The following is a 21,576-nucleotide window of genomic DNA, read 5'->3' on the forward strand; positions in this document are numbered from 1 at the left end:
ATACTAATACCATCCTTAAAGCATTTTTGTCATATATATATATATATATATAAACAAAATTAACATTTAAATGTAACATACTTATAAATTGGTGTTGATTTTTCAGTTTTTAATTGATGATCAAATATATATTTTTTATATTCAAATAATCGATCTGGTACTTTAATACAATGTGGTACCATGCAATGATGTATATTTGGTAGTCAAACAAAATAACACGGCAACAAAATGTGAGTGGAGCAAGGTGAAGTGGGTCAATGACCGACAGTAACACAGACAGAAGAGCAGCGATGCTGAAATATGGCTCAGCTCTCAGCAAGGCTCTCAAGACCTGACGTATATAACATGTATCGTCTCCAGTCACTGTTCATGAAAACAACAAACAAAATAGTAATATTATAAGAGAAGTTAAAAATGTTCTTAATTTATTTGGATGAAAGAGATTTCATTCCAGGAACTGTGGACCATTTCTATGGTTCAGTTTTCACATACAGCTGCTGTGTTAAAAAATACAGTAAAATAAATCCCTTAATAAATCCCTTTGGAGATACTTTTGATGGACACTAGTGGCATTATACTTAATATAATCACTAATAATTTCCCCATCTGTACATGTACAGAAGGCTTATTTACCCAAGAGAGTAAGGTTTTGTTTAAACCACTTAATCAGCCTTAGCTTGAATAGCTTGTTTAGCACTGGCATGACATGTTCTTTTATTACATGGAAAGAACCAGTTGTACTCAATACATATTTCAGAAGACATTAGGACATTACACACACTTCTATTCATTATGAGGAAACTTTCCCCTAACCTTAACCTTAAGTACTACCAATCCTTAATCTTACATTAATATTAACATGATTTCAAAAATGTTTGTTCCCATAAACAGACCCAACAATGAGTTTTTAAGCAGATTTGATATATATCAGTGTCATACACAGGAGGTCCTCGGGTTACGTCAGTCCTGAGTTGCGATGTTTTGTGGTTGCAACACATCTCCCATTTACTGTATAAAGCCTTGTTTCGACTTAAGTGGTTTTGGATCCACGTCGTAATTCGAGGACCCCCTGTACATCTAGACAGCCGCCACCCACTCCCAAAAGAAATAAAAAATATAATAAAATAAATAAATAATATAAAAAAACCCACACTTTTTATAAAAAAAATTGTCTCTGTGTCACATTACAAAACACGACAGTTAAACATGATGTCTCACAATAGTTTTTTTAATTACATTTCAATATCCTAAAATACACGGACATTAAACTTTGAGATAAATAATCAAAATAGTTAAGACTTTTAATGTCACATGGTAACATTCATTAAAGCAGTTATTACAAATAACGATTGACACCTCAGTTGAAAGCAAAGCCTTTTATAGAACACAGAAGGGATACTGACAGTTTAGTTCAATTTGTTTAGGTAACAGAACATTATAAACAAACAAACAAAAAACAATCTAAAAAATGTTTATCTTATAATCAGTTTATGATTAAGTCATTTTGAGGTTTATTTTTGAAATTGCTGCACTGTAGTTAAATTCTGCTCTTTTATACTGGTTTATATTCATTTAAAGCATTTAGCAGAACGATCTACAGTCAAGAATATTTTGTCGTTGCGGATCTTATTTATTGGCAGGTGAGTATGTTTCAGCATTGTATTAGCAGAAAGTACACTACACACTTAGAAGGAATAGCTGTCTACCATTTCAGTGTTGAGAAAATGTAGGCTATAGATTCCCTCAGCCTTGATGTTACGGCATAATGTTAAGAATTGAGTAGAATGTTTTGATAAACAGTTTTATTCTGAGATGATCAAAGTTTATCCACTGCTATAGGTTTGCCTTTGTTTCTTGGGAAAATATACCACTATCCAATGTACGTTCTACCACCCTCAGTTTATAGGCACCTTCTGATCCAACAATCCCTCTGAAATAAAGAGTATCGATCCAGATTTAATCTCCCTGCTTCTACTATTCTGGAAAATCACATTGTGAGGATTTGATGACATTCGTTCATAAAATCATTAGTGAAGTTAGGTATGTCAGCTTTGTAACTCTAGATAACTAAAGTCTACTGATAAAAAGCCTAGTGCTGGGGGAGCATTGTGGCCCTCTTACAGATAGTTGGCAACAGGAAAGGTACCCTTGGACTTATGTGTATTAATATAGAAAATTCATTTATTTTAGGGAATATGGAGAAACATCTGGAAATTTAGTACTGTGCAAAAGTTTAGACAAGTGTAGAGTAAAGGATTCAATGTAAGAACGGTTTCAAAAAACAGGTGTTTAATGTTTATTTTGTCTATTAACTAAATGCAAAGTGAATGAACAAACAACAAAAACCCAAATCTAATAAATTTTTGGTGTGACCACCCTTTGTTTTCAAAATAATATTAATTCTAGAGACACCTGTACACAGTTTTACAAGGAACTCAGCCAACAAACGGTTTGGAACACAGACATTCTCTAATCCTTCTGTTTCTTCATGTAATCCCAGACAGACTCGATGATGTTGAGACCAGGACCAGGACATCAGACAGGAAATAAGTTTCCTTGGTCGACCACTGATTATACAGTCTTCACTGTTGCTTGTTATTTTGTGCTTCTTTCAAAGATCTTGAAGCACATCTTAAAGCCCTAGTCTGCTTTGAAATCTTTGCCTGGGAGACCTTGCTGATGCAGTATAACTAGCTTGTGTCTTTTTGCTGTGCTGAGGCTTGCCATGGTCTATGACCAGTGACATGAAACTGTCTTCCACAGCCTCACCATTTTAGCAGAGATTGGCTGTTCCTCACCAAGCTTTAAGCCTCTAACACAGCTGTTAATGTGAATCTATATGACATTGATGATCATTATTACGTTGGGTATAATTAGTGATACACCAGAGAATAAGCCTAAATAATCCTTGGCATTGTGCAAGTGTACTTACCAAAGATGGATTTGATTTAAATCTCTCTTTTGTTCATTCACTTTGCATTTGGTTAATTGATAAAAACTATGAACACTTCCATTTTAAAATGCATTTTTACTTTGCAGCATTTTTTCCACACCTACCTAACACTTGCATAGTCCTATATATTGTATACATCTGTATTAATAGCATCTCCTTTGGGACTTTAAGCTGGAAACAAACTCAATAATACTGTTTTTTTTAAGCATGTCCAACATTAAGAATATCACTGAATATCACTGCGCCTTATTCTCCATCAACAATCACATCACAAGCCTGCCCATTCACTCAGCTTCCAATTGATTTTATTTCTTTCTAGCTCACATAAGGTCTAGCCACAGTTGTCGACTCCCAAGTCAAACAAGGGAACTCTTCATCTATCCATCTACCAAACTTAACACGTCTACCATGAATGTGTACTAATCATATCCTAGTCCAAACGCCAAATTGTCGCTGTGGAAACAAACATTATTTTTGTTTTGTTTTGTTTGAAGTTTGATTTATTGAAATAAGATTTTAATCCAATCAACTTTGGACCATTTCTGTTGGTTCAGTTTTTGTGTATAATTGTCACACCATGTAAAGACCAACTAGTATTTTCAAATAATCTCAAAATATATATATATATATGTTCAAACCATAATATATACAAGATCTAGATATTGGAGCAACAATATTCAGGTACTCAGGTTGTAGTTTCTTTGCACCAACTACAGGTACTTGATTTTCTTGCATGTCGTCACAAATTAGCACAGACCAAACATACAAAAGCAAACAGACTGTCTGAACAGTTCATCTAAAATGTATGACAACCGTTAATTAAAATAAACTCTTTTGTGATGTATATACATAAATGTTTACGTATGAATATATAGTTTACAGGTGATGCTACAATTTTGTAATACTGCAGGTCAAGCATCATCAACAAAATTTTTTTTATCCACACCCTCTTAAAAGTTGCATCTGTACGTCTTTACTTTGGATCCAGTTCTGAGCAGGAAGGGTGGCTGAGATTTAAAAAAAAAAAAAAAAGTAAAAAAATTCTTTTGTGCTTTTCTTTGCAACGCAACAAGGAAGGAATTTCAAGAGCTTCAGGAACAGAGCGAGTGCAACAAAAAGCACAGACAACTAATAGACAAATATCGACAATCATCAACATAAACGCAAGCATGTAATTAATTTAAAGGGTCATTTAACACTGAACTGTGTGTTTTAAATAATTTGTTCTTGCATTAACAACGTTCCAGCCTTCTGGAAGTGCTCTCACCTTTCTGGAATAGGAACAGACAAAGTCTGTAGGAGAGTAAGTTGCAGCTTAGCTTTCTTTGGTCAGTTTTGATTACGAGAATACAGCTGATTTCCTTCATCGAGCAAATATTCAATAGAGAAGCAGTAGATGATGTAATTGTTTTAGTTTTTGGCTTCCTTTTCTTATATATCCGGAAACTGCTAATTTTGCTATACACTACAATTAGAGTCAGATTACATATATCATCCTTGGCATAAGAAAATGTTGTATCTAGTACAATTTTAAATCTAAATGAACAGAATGAGTCATTTTCAGCCATTTCTACTGGTACATTACTGTGCAATGTTAACATAAGCAGGCGTTTTTTCAATGATGCCCGTTTAAATCCTGTTAAAAATGTTTATAAGGTTTTGATAAGACAGCAATGATAAATATATATTAATAAAGGAATGCCATATTTACACATGCATCGACATGAACAGCAAAAGGGCTAACTCTCAGTTTGTGGAATGGCATTTCAGTTTAGTCTGTAAACAAGGGAAGTGCAAGATAAAACAATGCTTTTCATGCAAGCAAGATTCCACGGGCGTAGTATATTACATGATCTGTTAATAAACCATATCACATTAAATGAACTGGATGCTTCATAAAAACCAAATTGAAAAATCCAAACACTACCTCCCTGCAGAAAACCTCACCAGTATAAGTCGTAATATTTACAAGACTTCATTTTGCTGCATCCCTCTGCTCCTAAAGGCACAGGCAGAGCTTTGTGGAACCTTTAAGAGGAGCCATAATCACACAGTTTGGAAGCAGACTTACTGCATTCAAAGGGACTGAGGTGCTGGAAGAAAATGAGGGAAAGCCCCTTGACGCATCAAAAGAGCGATAGACGCAGAGAGCAGCACGGGGTGGCAGGCATTTGGATGTTGGTTAGGGTTGAATTCGGTGGTCGCTGCATTAGTGCTGGAGCAAAAGTGGGACTCTCTTACACCTGTCCTCTACAAGGCAAAGAGGGTGTCCTCAGTCCGCTCTGCCTTCCTGCGGCTGCTGCCGGGTGCACTCACTGGTGGACTAGGCTCTCCTCTGGGGGGTGAAGGTAAAGCAGTGTCTGCAGCTTTGGCCCTCTCTTCCAGGAATTTGTCAAACTCTGAAATAAATGGCCCAAAAAAGTACAATGTTTTAGGTAACTAGATAAAACAGTGGTATTACTCAAACATTCAGGACTTCTGGAACGTTTGGAGCACTCAACTAATGGAATAAAAAGTGACAACATCAAAACTGAACCCAAATATTGCAGTATCTATAAAAACATATAAAAAATATGTTTAGTTAGTGGATGATTCTAAGTCCAGCAGTGACACCGAGAGCTGTAAAACTCAAGCAGACCCTGCTGTGTCTGATCCACTGGTGTCGCCCACTAACACAACACCATCACGTCAATGTCACTGCACACTGCAGTGCTGAGAACGATCCAACATGATCAATGATGTTTTGGTTGATAGGTGTATTTGTTTTATTCAGTCAAAAGGTCTGAAATTTACACTTAGGAACCGTAGTCAAACTCAGACGTAATCCTACCTTCACTAGTAACTCCATCTTCAGCCTTGTCCCCTTTCTAGTAAAAGGGAAGAATACAAGCAGAACAATTAATGTCCAATTTTCCATATTCAAACAAACAGGTTTTTAATACTCACCTATAAATATGTTTGCACAAGACACATAGGTGTATAACAATCATGCACACTTTCATTTTCATTGTTTAACTTAGGACAAATGACACACCACTTAGGTCTGATCAAGCTTTACAAATTTTCTTCTGGTTACCAAAACAAAAACAAGGCAATCCAACAAAATATGACGACATTTCACTAGACTGACAGAACAGTTTGCACCACTTTATTGAAACATTCACGAATCACCATTCTCTTACGCTTTTAACGCACTCATATAATATGTCAACACAAATAACAAACACCCTTTGTGAGACAACATCTAGGTAACTTCCCACTGCCTTTAACTTAACTTAGTTTTCCCTAGTTACAATATTTGTTTAGTTGTATGAGTATGGATGAGTGGCAAACTTGATTGTGGACTGTTAAAATGACGGGTATAAAACAAATTGACTGATAATTACACACACACATTAGAAACATATACTGTTTTATTGGGTTATGAGAAAATTAACATGAAAAGAAACCATGAAAAATGGCCAAAACAAAGAGAATGAAATCAAGGTAAAGAATTCTCACCACATCAGCACAGAGCCACTCCTCTATGTCATCCATGACAGAGGACTGCGAAACGGGAATCTATGGAGCAAAGCCATGGACAAACCAAAGGCCACCGCAAAGCCACAAAATAAAGCCCGCCCCCCCCAAAAAAAAAAATAAACAGAAAAAACAATAGAAATCACAAGGTCTGCGAGAAAAATAACAACAACAGAAAACATGCAATCAAAGTCAAACCAAGCTAAGATGAGCTAAAACCCACACACAAGTGTATGCACAGACACACACACACACACACACACACACACACACACACCCTGCATAGCAAACATGAATGCTGTTGTATAGCATGCAGCAAGAATGTAGAATGATAAGGAGCGATCTGGGAGGAAGATTCATGAAGCATGGCCAGAAAAAAAGGACAGGTTTTCTGAACGCTGGGCTCAAGGGAATAAGGGACAAGTCCTGCAATCTACGCTTTCAAATGTTACCTCACACTTCTCTGAGGAAAACACAATGGCCATTTTTATATTTTTAATATTAAGATGCCAATACATTATTCAGTTCTTTTAAAAATGCATGTTATTACCTTCCAATATATAGTCCTGTCACCACTGATACTCTACTAATGGATTACATTAATACTAAAATTAAAATTTTTATATTATTGTTGAGTAGTCACACAAACACACACACACACACATACATACATATATACACACACACACACACACACACATACATATATATATATATATATATATATATATATATATATATATATACACATATATATATATATATATATATACACACACACGCCTTGGAATGAATATTTTAATGCTTGATGTTTTGATTATGGAAATAAAAAATATATACTAAACATAAGAATTCCTTATAACTGACAGAAACTACTGTGTGTTCAATGTTGACAAAACATGTAGTGATATGTGTTTTATAACTTATTTGCATGTTTTGTAATCCTGACATGCTGTACGCTATGATTCTTAGGCTGGATTTTCAATTAATTTTCGATACAGTGGAACCTCTACCTACGAACTTGATCCGTTCCGTGACCCGGTTCGTAAGTGGAAAAGTTCGTTTCTCGAGTCAATTTTCCCCATTTAAAATAACGGAAAAGCAATTAATGCATTCCAGCCCCCACCCCGAAAGTCACCCTTTTTGCACTGATATATGTTTACAACACTCTCAAATTAGTAAAAAATACATGTAGCATTACTAACAATAAAAAAGAAATACAGTGGAAACAGTAATAAAAAAGAAATAAAAAAGTTTTAAGTGGTTACACATCACTACCTTGAAGACTGGCTGGAGGAGTAACACAGGCACTGGCTGTATGACGGGAGGTGGGGGGTGGGTGGGATAACGGAGAGTAGGCGGTGAATGTGGGGAGACGAAGCGTAGATACGGCTTAACTTAGCACAAATTTCGATGTCGGCTATTTACACTAATGCTAAATTGCTAAAGCTACAATTTGCTAATCTTAAAAGCTCACTCAAGTCTGGGAGCTGGGAGACTCGCCTGTTGGGGTCAGTGGCCATTTCCAGCAGCCAGCTCGGGTTCGTTTCTAGAGTCATGGTTCGTTGGTGGAGGCAAAAAATATTCAAATGCCCGGTTCGTATCTTGGAAATTTCGTTAGTATAGGCGTTCGTTAGTAGAGGTTCCACTGTATATGGCACGCTGTATAATGTGATCTCATTGGCCTAAGTCCTGAATTACTTTCCACAATTTTCAAAATGCTCTCCTTACACTTTGAACTAAAGAATCAACCGTTGGACAAAAAACATGTCGGGGCCGATTACACCACCATCAAGGTAACTGACTGACATTTACATGTCCAAAAGTTTCCAAAAACACACTTTATAATTAAAGAATTCTTATGGTATTTTAAGGTGTATCCACACAGACAAACATTGTCAGCAGAATGGATGTTGGAGGGGGCTGGTCCTGCATAGCTGGCTTCCATTATAGTTTCCAGGCCCAAACACGCCAACATTAACTCATTCGTTAATTGCTGGAGCATATAAAACACCAACCTGGCCCAATCCAAGACCTAACATAAGGGGAGTAACCCCTACAGCTCTGGATTATGTAACATTGTTTTATAGAGAATCAACTTTGGGACGATTTGGATCGATGTACTGACATTATGTGACCTCACTAAAGCAGGTCTTATGCCATCTCAGAAGTGTGACAGCAGGTTGACGGCAGCAAAAGAAGACACTTTTCCCCCCTCTTATCCCTGACTTCAGAAGAAACACTGGATGAGCATGTGTCTATAAACTTTTGGACATCTAGTGCATTTTTGAAATTAGATTAATCTTGGTTAGTAAATAATTAAACATGCCGTTTGAGAACTTTAGAACAGAATGAACAACACTCGAGTTAATTTAATCTAATTTTGTTAATAGTAAACAGTAGTGACTAGTTATAAGTGGACAAAAAAAATCTCACTGCACAGCTGCTGGTTCACCACACAGACGCAGAGCAGCCAATCATTTTTAACAGGAACTATATGCCAAAACATATGTTCAGAAAACAACAGCAGCTTTATTTGCACAACTTTTCTTCATTTCCTTTTCTAAACAACAGTTTCGCTATGTAATCAGATCACGTCTGTGTGACATATCTCCTCAAAAATGAATGACGTGTACTTAATGGCTGTTTTAAATGGAAATAAGTGAAAGATGAAAGATGTGTGGACACAGACTCTCCATGTAGAGAGTATATCCTCAATGTTTGTTCTATGAAAAACAGCATTACCACATGACTAGTCTCAACTGTACCACCCAAGTATTTCAGAGTCTGTTATTAGTCATGTCTAAAAGTATGTTATTTCTAAATTGTATCAGTTCACCTCCCTCTCACAGAAAGTCAAGGACCAATCCTTTCGGTTGTGCAGTGGTTCTAAGCTATTACTGGCTTGAAACATTGCTGCAAGATCTAGAACTTTCCATGGACAAAGGCCGGTTGCTCTTGTGTTAACCTCTGTGATAGAGGCCAGGGCCTGCTTGTATGTGATGAAAATCCACACCTATTCAATGGGACAAGCAGGCCTTTCATTCTACCAGTGAGCGAATGCAGTGAAGAAGGAGGATGAGTGACCCACAGTAAAAGGGACAGAGTAAAAGGAAAGCCCCAAACGGAACCAGCAGACCATGAAGTTTCTGAAGAGCTCAGGCTTTGAGATGTAGAAGAGAAACTCTCCTGCCAATGGGGTTTTCATCAAAGAGAAAAAATTTAATTATCTGCTCCTCTCAAAGAGGGGGAAAGTCTTCAATTTCAACAGGAAGGTAAAGCTAACATAAAGAGAGACCAAAATTCAGTTCCTCCACTTGTTCGTTATGCATTATTCAGACTTCATTCAGCATGATTTGATGTAAAAAGGTGCACGGTAAAGAGACATATTGACTTGGATATCGTTGCAGCGACAGTAGTGTGAGACTAAATTGCAATGTCTACAATGGACTGCCATTTTATTTGCTTTCCAAAATGAGCAGTGTCAATGTAACTTTTATTTTGCATAAAACGAAGCTATAGCTGAAAAAATAGCTGAAACATTTAACATCAAACCACACTGAACGATTTTATTTACATCTTAAACATTTGCTAATGTGGGAGATTGAATTAATGTAGTACAAATAAAGTCGGAAACAAAGCTAATGCCTGGACTCGGGTAGGCTCAAACAAACTGTGTATCCCTTTTACTGTATGGAGTGGACTGGTTTAGCAGTGGTGAGGGGAGATGAGTATGGGAGTTGAGGAGGGGTGACGGAGTGGACAGATGTGGGAGGACACTGGAGACAGTGCTGCTATGCTAAGTCCTCACCATTCCTTGGGTTATGAGCCAGCTGTCTATGGGCTCCATTTCTGCGTTATCATCTTTTACACTCAGCTGAATCAACAATAACAAAACAAAAAAACACCTTATAAATGTGAAGCAGAAAAAACACTGCCCCCACCCCACCCAGACTGAAACAGTGAGAGAGAAGGAGAGAGAAAGAGAAACATAGAAATGACATATGACTGCTTTCTTTTAACAGAAATTAAAGTCTGCTATTAAGTCACACAGAGAAAATTATAAAAGTGGTGAAAGAAGGATTAAAAACTACCAAAATATACCATGGAATCTGGTATAAAAACTGAGGCATAAACTCTGAACAGTGGCCTGATAACTAATCACCCGCTCTGCCCTGTAGCAACACTTGGGCCTGGTTTATTTCGAAGATTTCAACACACTCGGCAGAACAAAGCTTGGCGCTGGAGACCAATTGTAATCAGTCCCCATGTGCCTGGTGATATGTAATGAAGATTGTGTATTACACCAAAACCTTTTCTACTCTGACTAAAGGTTAACACCTGGATGTTAAAAAAAAAAGTGTGATACTGAACCAGATTCTGAAAAGGTAGGTAGGAGCCAGTATAATAAATGTTTCAGCATTTGCCAGAATTGCCTACTCAGTACACTACATTCTGTTCGTCAGGCTGTGTATATGTAGTTTTGATTGTGAATGTACAAATTGTTCAAATACATTTAAACATAAGAGAATCAATTAAAAAAAAAAAACATTGACAGTGAGATATCAGCTCATACTGAATACTTAGACCAAGTTTTAAAGGCTAAGCACCAGCTCTATGAAAGTGTCAAACAAATAAAAACAGTGGAATTTGAGTTCCTAACTTGTGTTTATTGATAGTCAGAAAACATGTTATTTCTTACTAATTCAAGGAATAAGGTTTAAAAGACCGTTGGTGTGTCGTCATCCCCCCCAACGGTGTTCGGAAACTCTAATAGGCGTCTTGCCTGTGACGTAGATGGTGGACAACAACTCTAGAAGCTGCACTTAATTTAATGCAAAATGACGAAAAGATGTGTTGTTTTTGGCTGCAATCATTCAATGTACAGTGGGACATCTGTGCACAAATGGCCCAAAGATCCCAAAATATCCAGAAAATGGACTAAATTTGTCAACTTTAAACAGACACTTTGGAAAGGACCATCCGCTCACTCCGTTATCTGTAGCTCATTTCACTGGCGCTTTTCCAACAATATGGGCATGTAAGGACACCAACGAAAGGTGTTCAAGAGCCTCTGTAACATGGAGGTAAACAGGGTAAGGACACTCACTTCGCCTGTTGTAGTTGGTGTTAGTTAACGTTAGCTTGACTCGCTAAACTCGGTGGCTCATATTATACTCGGCTACGTAGCTGCATTACGGAGGTTTATAGTGTCGGATGAATTCGAGTTCGACTTCGATCACATTTACAAGAATAACGGTACCTCTACATTTGAGTTTAGCTTATTGCTAGGCTATTGTCGTGAATAATGTTGGTTATTTAGCTAGATACTGTCATAACAGTCAGTCATAACGGTGTTTTACCGCGGCGTTGTTCAGCTGTTGTCCACCAGTGACGTCACGGTTGCGTTCAAGAATTTCCGTAGCGAGCTCGGGTTTTTCCGTCAATTTAATAAAATTGTCAGTTTTAAAGCAAATTAAGCTGCTATTTTCATTTTAATTCATACTTATATCTGTCAGTAACTACAATAATGTGGAATATTCATGGAGGTCCATTAAGTGGTGCTTAGCCTTTAAGTATTTATCAACCTCTAAATTGGTAATAACCAGGCATTGTCTGAATATTAATTTACAGGTACTGAATAAAAGTACTAGAATATATTATTATTATTGATTATACAAATGATCTTAAAAAAAAAAAACAATATATAAATTTTATTTTTAACCATAATATTTGGATCTAGAGGCTTGTCTTAACACAAAGGTTACATACAGTATGTACATGTACATTTATAATAACTATTTTACTAAAAAAGGAGAGAGAGCAACCAAATACTAAACGGTGAACTAGATTCCAAATAACAGTATCTGAAATATTCAGATATTTAAGCAAGCCCTAATAATAACTGATAATTCTGTAAGAGAGAAGTAAATACACAGGGAGGCTGATACATAAACCTTTCAGCTCACTAACAATGGCAACAAAAGAAAAAAGTACAATCTGTAAATTGTATATAAATCCAATGAGTTCCCAGGTCAAAAGAGAAGTTTAATCTGAATACCAGTCCATGCAAAGCCAGCATGCCAGTACTGTCTCTGTTTAAGATGAGCCATTTATATCTACTGTAAAGAAGTATGTGCTCTAACAGGGTTAGTTTACAGTTCCATTGCTTGAAACAGAAACCCTTGAAGAAAAGCTTGTTCCATGCAGAGATCAACTACTAAGAACGATATTAGAATTTCCTCAGAGAGGTGGAGCAACAAGTTAAAACTACAATTCCCAGCATGCAACATGGCACTCACCCCAGCAGCATTCTGCTGTCGGACATCCAAAGCAGAAGCCAGGCCACCGAGAGCCTGAGGGTCTTCATATTTCACACTGAAACAAATGGTAGAGATGTATTCAGAGACAAAGTGATGCAGTGTAAGAACTGAATAACACTGTGAAAATGTTATTCAAAAACAGATCTAAATAACTGATGTGATGATACTGGAAAAACAAAACAGGTGTGAAAATTTAACACTGAAAGGTTTGCAAATATTAAACATTTATAAATGAAGATAATTAACACCAGCTAGATAAGACCTCAAATTTCGGATTTCCTTGTTTCACATCGACCTTTCTGGTACAGAATTTGTATATTCCCTTGTCTGATTTGCCAGGCTCTCACTTTTCATTTGATTGATCAAATTTGCATTTGGTTTGTCAGCCAATCAGATGCCAACAGTCGGGAAAACCATTATTACAAACACACACCAAAGTGTAAAACAAGAAAGACCTTGCAATGAAAGGGAAAACATGTATACACTGTGGTGGTGACGGTTCTTGCCATTCCTTGCGGTTGGCTGGTTAATAGCGCGGTATTAATGTATTGAGGTTATTGTGACAGCTCTACTATAGCTTTGAAAATGAGCATTTCAAGAGTGAGATAAAGAGAACTACATGTGCTTACATGCTTAAAATAACAACACTTAAATTCAGTTTAATTCTGTTTCTCAGCAGTGCTGCATATGTACAATATATTATATTGTAATTACATTGCAATATGCCTTGGAATACAATAAAAATTCTCAGGTAAACTTCTGATGAAATGAGTAACGATAGCATTATTTTCTATATTTTCACCCAAATTATTTACATTTACTTGTTCACATAAAATACCCACCTGGATACGCTAAGCTTTGTCAAAATGCTCAAAGCGCAAAATGAATAAAAATGTCTTATTTGTACATATACATTTTACAGAGACCTACATATTGATACACATTCTGATACATGATGCACTGTGCAGCCCTATAGGATTTTGTCATTTATTTGTTTAACACCAGGTTTTCAAAGAGCTTACTTTTTGCGCTGGTCAGCGAGAGAGCTGGTTCTTGTCTGAGCGAACATGTCAAAGTCGTCATTAGGGTTGCGAGTGGATAGCGAGCTCAGAGTTCCACTCACACTTTCTGCTTCTACATCTGCAAAGAGAAGAATCACAGCAACCCCCAATGTGAGGGACCTTCTCTATGGAGCATAAACAGGTTCATTCAGGTAATACATTTTCATTCTTCATCTCAGGTGAGTTCATTTTACAGATAAAATGAGAACATATCCACATTGACAAATTCAGTTTTTTTCTGTGGTAAAAATGCTACTTTTTAAACAATGATGGGCACCTTAAATCATGGTTTTCCTCATTCAGAACTAATATCATTACACACAGGATACTGCACCATAACAGATAGCATGACATAACACTCGTGATCACCCCAAAGACCTAATCAAAGTAACGTTTGTCCTTCTAAAGCTCTTACTGATTGAACAAAGCTATAACCTACTGAACCTAACAAAAAGAATTATGAAATCTAGCTGTGGTTTGAATGAGCCATGCCATCTGCCATTATAGTTTAAATTAGTGTATTAACTTATTAGAAATATTAGGCTTGTAATTTATCCATCTTTGGCTATTGTGTTGCTTAGGACCATGGCTTAGCTTGGTTGGAGAATAACATCATTAAAAGAAATATGTATTTATATACTTTTACAATATAATATATGGTATATTTCAACATACTGCATACTGTCAACATTATATTAAAGCAATAATTTGCTATCACATGTAACTTTACAATGATTGAGGAGGACTAAGGCACAATATACACCTCTCTGCTAAGATCATAGTAATATACTGTTTTGTTACTGCAGTTTCAACAAAAACTAAAAACAGACTCAAAGGTATAATAAAAGAAAAGCGTGGACAGACTAAAATTCCTAAAAAATAAAATAAAATAAAATAACTGGAGGGTGATCTCTGACATTTGCACAGTGCTGTGTATTTGTCTGTGAGTCTCACTCAGTCCTGCGAGCTGTGTGGAGAGGGAGGTGGTGGTGGCAGCAGCAGCAGGGGTCAGGCTGGAGGGCGGTGTGGGGGTGGCTGCAGCACTGACCCGTGGACTGACCACAGCCGGAGAGCCTGGACCCAGATCTATCAGATTATCCTCCTCAGAAGCCTCATTCAACACCTGTACAGTGACAAACAAACACACACACACACAGACACACATTAATACCTATGGAAGCAGGGTAAGAGCACTACAGATGCAAGCAAAAATATACATTTATAAGGGAACCAAAGTGGCAGTAGTGATCTCCATATTATGACTGTTATGGGTGAAGAAAGAATGATGACAGAACCACACTGACTAGAGGATCAGCGCACCACAGGCTATTGTGAGTGTGTTTATGAGAAACGAGCAGGATAAAAGGGAAATAAGACTGTTCTGGTGTTCTCTAGAGAGAGTTTGAAGTTAAAACATGTCACAGCAGATTACTCTGGGGCTTGGCTAAATAAACATGTTTTAACTTTTTTCCATCTAAATATACACACAACACACAATTCTACTGTACTTGCCTTCTTCAGCTAGCCATTGCACAAGCACAAAATAAATAGAAAAATAAAATAACCAATGACAAAACAACATGCAACATTACTGACACATAACTTCAGACACAGTTTGAAAGAAAAATGTGGGCATTCGGCACACAGCAGCACAAGAACAAGCTTTGCTTGTGTGCATACTATAATTTACTATCTATCAAGTAAGTCATAAACTGAATGTGGACAAATAAACCAACACAAATCACAGGCTACATTTTATGGGCTGTGTAATAAATCAGTGTAAGTGCGGTAAATTATAAACTCACCCCGTTGTTCTGTGCTACTCGTCCCACTCTGTATCTCTCATATCTGTTAGCACAGAAAACAGCGTTCAGTCTACACTGCACAAACACACATCAAATACCAACATACAAGAAAAACAATGCCTTTTCCAAACCAAATGCTGGAATATTTTAGACCTGCACAGTTTTGTTTTAGTTTAGAGAGTAGGAAGTGCAATTCTCTAACTTCCTTAGCAAATATCAGGAGATTGGACAATTTTAAAGAGAAATTGCAGAGCTCAACTCCTGTTGCTTTTTTTTTTGTTGTTGGTCATAGTATATTACATTCATTCATTCATCATCTGTAAGCGCTTATCCAGTTCAGGGTCGCGGTGGGTCCAGAACCTACCTGGAATCATTGGGCGCAAGGTGGGAATACACCCTGGAGGGGGCGCCAGTCCTTCACAGGGCAACACAGACACACACACATTCACTCACACCTACGGACACTTTTGAGTCCAACTTTTTGGACTGTGGGAGGAAACCGGAGCACCCGGAGGAAACCCATGCAGACACAGGGAGAACACACCAACTCCTCACAGACAGTCACCCGGAGGAAACCCACACAGACACAGGGAGAACACACCACACTCCTCACAGACAGTCACCCGGAGGAAACCCACGCAGACACAGGGAGAACACACCACACTCCTCACAGACAGTCACCCGGAGGAAACCCACGCAGACACAGGGAGAACACACCACACTCCTCACAGACAGTCACCCGGAGGAAACCCACGCAGACACAGGGAGAACACACCACACTCCTCACAGATAGTCCCTAGCCCTAGTATATTACAATACAAGTAAAAAAAAAATGTATATGACTGTAACTGTAAACAATTAAATACATGAGTCATTTGACTTACGTGCAATTGGCATTAAACCATGAATCATTCTGGAAGTGGATTCAATCTATTCTTTCTAAAAAATATTTCTCCTTGTGTTCCTGTAATGCTAAAAATATTTTTTTATATATAATATATAAAAAAAAATAAAAAATATTTATATATAAATTTGTATTTATTTATTTATTTTAATTTTGCAGTGGTAGATTGTTAACACTACAGACTTGGGCAACGTTGTAACGATTGCAATAAATGAATAAAAGCATTTGTACTCTATACAGTTGCATGATGGCAATTTACCTTTCGTATCGCAAGAAGATGTTGTTTAAGTCATCATTGACATGCAGCAGTTCCTCTGTTACCTCTTCATTGGAGACACGAGAGATCAGCTCCACTACCCTGTGCTGCATGGCCCGACACGTCCTGTTTAGCTCCTGCAAACACATGGATGTGCATCATTAGCAGTCCCCATTACACCTACAGTATCAGTCATTGAAGCAAAATGTGGCTACTTTAAAGAATCTAAAGTATAAAACATATTCTGGTGTTTAACATCTACTATCTATTTCCATATGTGTTCCTTCATAGTTTTAATGTCTTCCATATTCATTTACAATGTAGAAAAGAAAAACGAAAAAAAAAAAAAAATATATATATATATATATATTGCATGAGATGATGCCCAAATTTTTGACTGGTACTGTACATTCACACTACGTGGAAAATGGCCCAAAACAAAGGAAACCCTCCCTGATTGGACATGTCCAAACATTTGACCGGTACTGTATATACCTGGTGTGATTAAGAGCTTTACAATCAGATCTGAATTAGGGCAGGTACAATCACTATCTTCACTAGATTTCTTTAATGCGATAGTGCTACTGAACTCTGAGGACAATAAATCTATCTCAGTCTCTCTGTGTTACTACACCCTCTAGTGGTGTTTTCTGAACTAGTCAAGATTAAATTATACATTCTAAACCTAATAAGGAAGGTGATAGCTATATACTTCAGGTATAAAATAAGGCACTGCATAAAACCAGACATTTTATTTAAATCAGAGGTTTTAATCTCTTTAATCTGACTTTGGGAGTAATTTGGGAGGATATGACACTAACAAAATAAGATTTTACACTGATAGAGTGTAGAAAATACCTATGAATTTGCATGGTACATTATATGTGAGAGAAACTGGAGATGTTTCAAAACCTGGAGGAGTTCAAGGTCAGAAGCCTCCTCTTGGCCTGGCACCATTTCCGTCAGCATCTCTGACATTACTTTGCAGTTCCCACGCACAATGTCCAGCTCACTCCTCAACCTGGCAACCTGTTTAAGCATATATTCACACGCAAACACACACATGCATGAAGAGAGATAAGAGATAAGCTACTGCAGCTTTACAAATCATGGATGAAAAACATATTTAAGGGAGTCTGACCTGCTCTGGGTTAGCTGAGATAGGCCCTGTGATACTGGGGATCTGAGGAGGTTTGAATTCAGTAGCTGAGGCAGAAGCGGTCTTCTGAGGCGACACAGGTCTGGGCTGAGGAGGTGCTTTGTACTTATGTGAAGCTGGATCCACCTCTGGAACACCCTGAAGTCACACAGGATAGAAAGCATAAAATGATAAGTTACATCATATCATGCCAGAAATAAAACAAAAAACAATTTTTTTCAGAAACTGAATTAATAACAGAATCCAACTGAATCAAAAACTGTATCGCTAACCCCCCCCTAAAACATACTAGGTTTTCTTATGACTGCAACTAGATGTGAACTTATGAAAGTGAGAGTACAGCACACTGTGTGTTCTAGATGTCATACTCTCTGTGGTGTGTGTATTGGTGACAGGGCATCCAGGTCAGCCATGGGAAACTCGATGCCTTTCCTCTTCAGTTCCTCATATATGTGGACAACTCCTGTCAAGTCTGGACTGCTTCTGAATGCGTCTGCCCAAGCCTGCAAGAAAAGCAAAGGTCCTGACATACGACATTTTCACATGCACATTGATGCTGCCTCATTTTTTGTACGTCAGAATAAATAATATACAATGAAGATGACAGACAGATGAATGGCTAATGGGGAGACACTCTGTAAAACTCTGAATGACTGAACGAATGACCTTCAAATTACTTTGCACCAGGTTCGTTAGATTAACTCTGCAGACTCACCGAGTATGCACAGAGGGGCAGTGTTCCAACAAGCATGTGTTCCTGGCTACATTTTGCATTCTGAGTGCAGAGCTCTTGGATTGACAGGCCACTTTAATTTTTAATTTCCCGTTGAAATGTCATACCCACTTAGATTTTGTCAAAGTTTGTCCATTGTAACATTAATGCTAGTAGAAGAGAAAGTGCGGCTGGCTTCATGCTATAAGATTTTTCTCTGAGAGCAATGGTTTGTGACAACTGTATTGTTCAATATTATTGTTTGATATGTCAGTGTTTCTGAAAATAACCGGTGAGAGTTTATTGTTCACTGTCTGAAACCACTAATTTAGTTCAGGGTCGCATTGGGTCCAGAGCTACCTGGAATCACTGGGCACAAGGCAGGAACACACCCTGGAGGCGGCGCCAGTCCTTCACCGGGTGACACACACACTCACACACTCGCACATTCACACCTACAGACACTTCTGTGTTGGCAATCCACCTACCAACGTATATTTTGAACTGTTGGTGGAAACCAGAGCACCTGGAGGAAACCCACACGGACACAGGGAGAACACACCACACTCCTCACAGACAGTCACCCGGAGGAAATCCACGCAGACACAGGGAGAACACACCACACTCCTCTCAGACAGTCACCCGGAGGAAACCCACACAGACACAGGGAGAACACACCAAACTCCTCACAGTCACCCGGAAGAAACCCACGCAGACACAAGGAGAACACACCACACTCCTCAAAGACAGTCACCCAGAGGAAACCCACGCAGACACAGGGAGAACACACCAAACTCCTCACAGACAGTCACCCAGAGGAAACCCACGCAGACACGGGGAGAACACACCACACTCCTCACAGACAGTCACCCAGAGGAAACCCACGCAGACACGGGGAGAACACACCAAACTCCTCACAGACAGTCACCTGGAGCGGGATTGGAAACCACAACCCCAGGATCCTGGAGCTGTGTGGCTACGGCACTACCTGCTGCACCACTGTGCCGCCCATGCTGGTGAGATTTAAGTGCATTAATTACGGCTATTCATGATTAAATCTACAAACATTCAAAATCTTTTAAGTCAGTAAAGCACTATTGCATTTACTGAAGTTTGTGTATTCAAACTTTTAAAACTTTCAATTTGAATAAAATTTTAGTTAGGTATCACTGCTTAGATAACTTACTTGAATCAGTGCCAGCACTTTGTCCTGCACTATAGTGGGGGGATTGTTCTTTGGAGAGATGATCTTCACCAGAACGCCGTCAATAAAGTCACGGGTGGCTACGAGAACATGGAAGCGATGGCCACAGTTCTTCACACAAGTCTCCAGCACCTGGGGGGTGTAGACTGGGCTTCAGTTCAAACACAGACTGATAAATTATGTCCTCACAATAACAACAAGTTCAAATGATTCTGTCTGACAGCCAAGAGAGGATTTAAGCTAATGAGCCAAGTATATCAAAGAGCAAGGGAAGGCATGAAGCTGAGAAGGCACAAATCAGTTCATTAAGGAAATATAAACAGCCTCGGGTTGGTATAGCAGAAATGCTCCATGCTCGTTCACTGTCAAATTGCTAATCAGGGATAGTTACAGGGATGCGAAAATATGCCAGATTTTTCCACTAAGGGCTTAGCTGAACAGGACATTGAGGCTTTTTAAGGTCTAATAAGCAGGGGGTGCTCTGCACAGGAGTTCTCCCCACCACATGCGCTCCTTCGTCCAGCTGTACTCACAGTCAGCGCCAGCATTACTTCACGAAAGTTTCGGTTGCCACCGAGTCTTTTCTTGATGGCGCGGATGGCATCTTTGGGCCTATGCAAAGAGTGGATTAGTGGAGGAGATTAAAGAAGTGTTGATCTGAATGGATTAAGCTTAATCACCAGGGTGATTATACAACATAAACCTTGGATCTGCGCTGAACGTTGGTACTGCCGTTGCTAATTACAGGCCAATTTATGCTGGTCATGATCACAGAGGAACATTTATTTTTGTTCAGAGGCACACCACTGTAAATCACAAAGCAAAATAGCTAACTGCAACAGAGAAACAAGCTCAACGTATGCTGCAGATCATTAGACTGAAATATCAAAAGGCATAAAGATAAGACACATAAAAATATCTATGATGTCCAAACCTACAGTGCACAGATTGAATATAAAGCAGCAAGCCCAGGTTCCAATATCACTGGGGTTACTGAAGACATGGCAGTCATTTTTCCAGTTGGTTCAAAGCTCATTCTTGTGTGGGAGCCTTCCAACTTGCTCTAGTTCTGTGGTTATAAACAATAATAAATTTTATATAGAGGTCAAGATGAATGTGAAAACCTTAATGACCACTCAAGTTTAATGCTGAAGCTCTGGAAAAATTGTAGCATAAAAAATATTATGGCTAAATTCATGATGCTGAGGTAAACATATTAGAATATCAAGATGTCACAATATTGACTTTTTAAAATAGTCTTAGGGCGGCACGGTGGCGCAGCAGGTAGTGTCTCAGTCACACAGCTCCAGGGGCCTGGAGGTTGTGGGTTCAAGTCCCGCTCCGGGTGACTGTCTGAGAGGAGTTGGTGTGTTCTCCCTGTGTCTGCGTGGGTTTCCTCCGGGTGACTGTCTGTGAGGAGTGTGGTGTGTTCTGCCTGTGTCTGCGTGGGTTTCCTCCGGGTGACTGTCTGTGAGGAGTTTGGTGTGTTCTCCCTGTGTCTGAGTGGGTTTCCTCCGGGTGACTGTCTGTGAGGAGTGTGGTGTGTTCTGCCTGTGTCTGCGTGGGTTTCCTCCGGGTGACTGTCTGTGAGGAGTGTGGTGTGTTCTCCCTGTGTCTGAGTGGGTTTCCTCCGGGTGACTGTCTGTGAGGAGTGTGGTGTGTTCTCCCTGTGTCTGCGTG

The 21,576-nt window shown here is 38.6% G+C and overlaps 1 protein-coding gene across 3 annotated transcripts in view; it reads right to left on the minus strand.

Annotated features, from left to right (window-relative positions):
• Positions 1–522: 522 nt before the first annotated feature.
• The window catches only part of LOC136664365 (TOM1-like protein 2), a 30,928-nt gene continuing 9,874 nt past the window's right edge, over positions 523–21,576 (minus strand). The window contains exons 3-16 of one of the 3 annotated variants that reach the window (XM_066641516.1): positions 20,430–20,508; positions 19,879–20,028; positions 18,349–18,483; positions 17,963–18,118; positions 17,734–17,850; positions 16,825–16,958; positions 15,662–15,704; positions 14,811–14,979; positions 13,818–13,935; positions 12,775–12,850; positions 10,284–10,349; positions 6,455–6,514; positions 5,784–5,820; positions 523–5,352 (exon numbers count right to left, since the gene is read on the minus strand). In XM_066641516.1, the coding sequence (XP_066497613.1) occupies positions 5,204–5,352; positions 5,784–5,820; positions 6,455–6,514; positions 10,284–10,349; positions 12,775–12,850; positions 13,818–13,935; positions 14,811–14,979; positions 15,662–15,704; positions 16,825–16,958; positions 17,734–17,850; positions 17,963–18,118; positions 18,349–18,483; positions 19,879–20,028; positions 20,430–20,508 (1,489 nt within the window). In that variant the 3' untranslated portion in view covers positions 523–5,203. The remainder of the gene's footprint in view (positions 5,353–5,783; positions 5,821–6,454; positions 6,515–10,283; positions 10,350–12,774; positions 12,851–13,817; positions 13,936–14,810; positions 14,980–15,661; positions 15,705–16,824; positions 16,959–17,733; positions 17,851–17,962; positions 18,119–18,348; positions 18,484–19,878; positions 20,029–20,429; positions 20,509–21,576) is intronic. The other 2 variants (XM_066641517.1, XM_066641518.1) reach the window with 2 other exon arrangements.

The sequence above is a fragment of the Hoplias malabaricus genome, chromosome 13, assembly GCF_029633855.1.
Source record: "Hoplias malabaricus isolate fHopMal1 chromosome 13, fHopMal1.hap1, whole genome shotgun sequence".
Classification (NCBI taxonomy): Eukaryota; Metazoa; Chordata; class Actinopteri; order Characiformes; family Erythrinidae; genus Hoplias; species Hoplias malabaricus.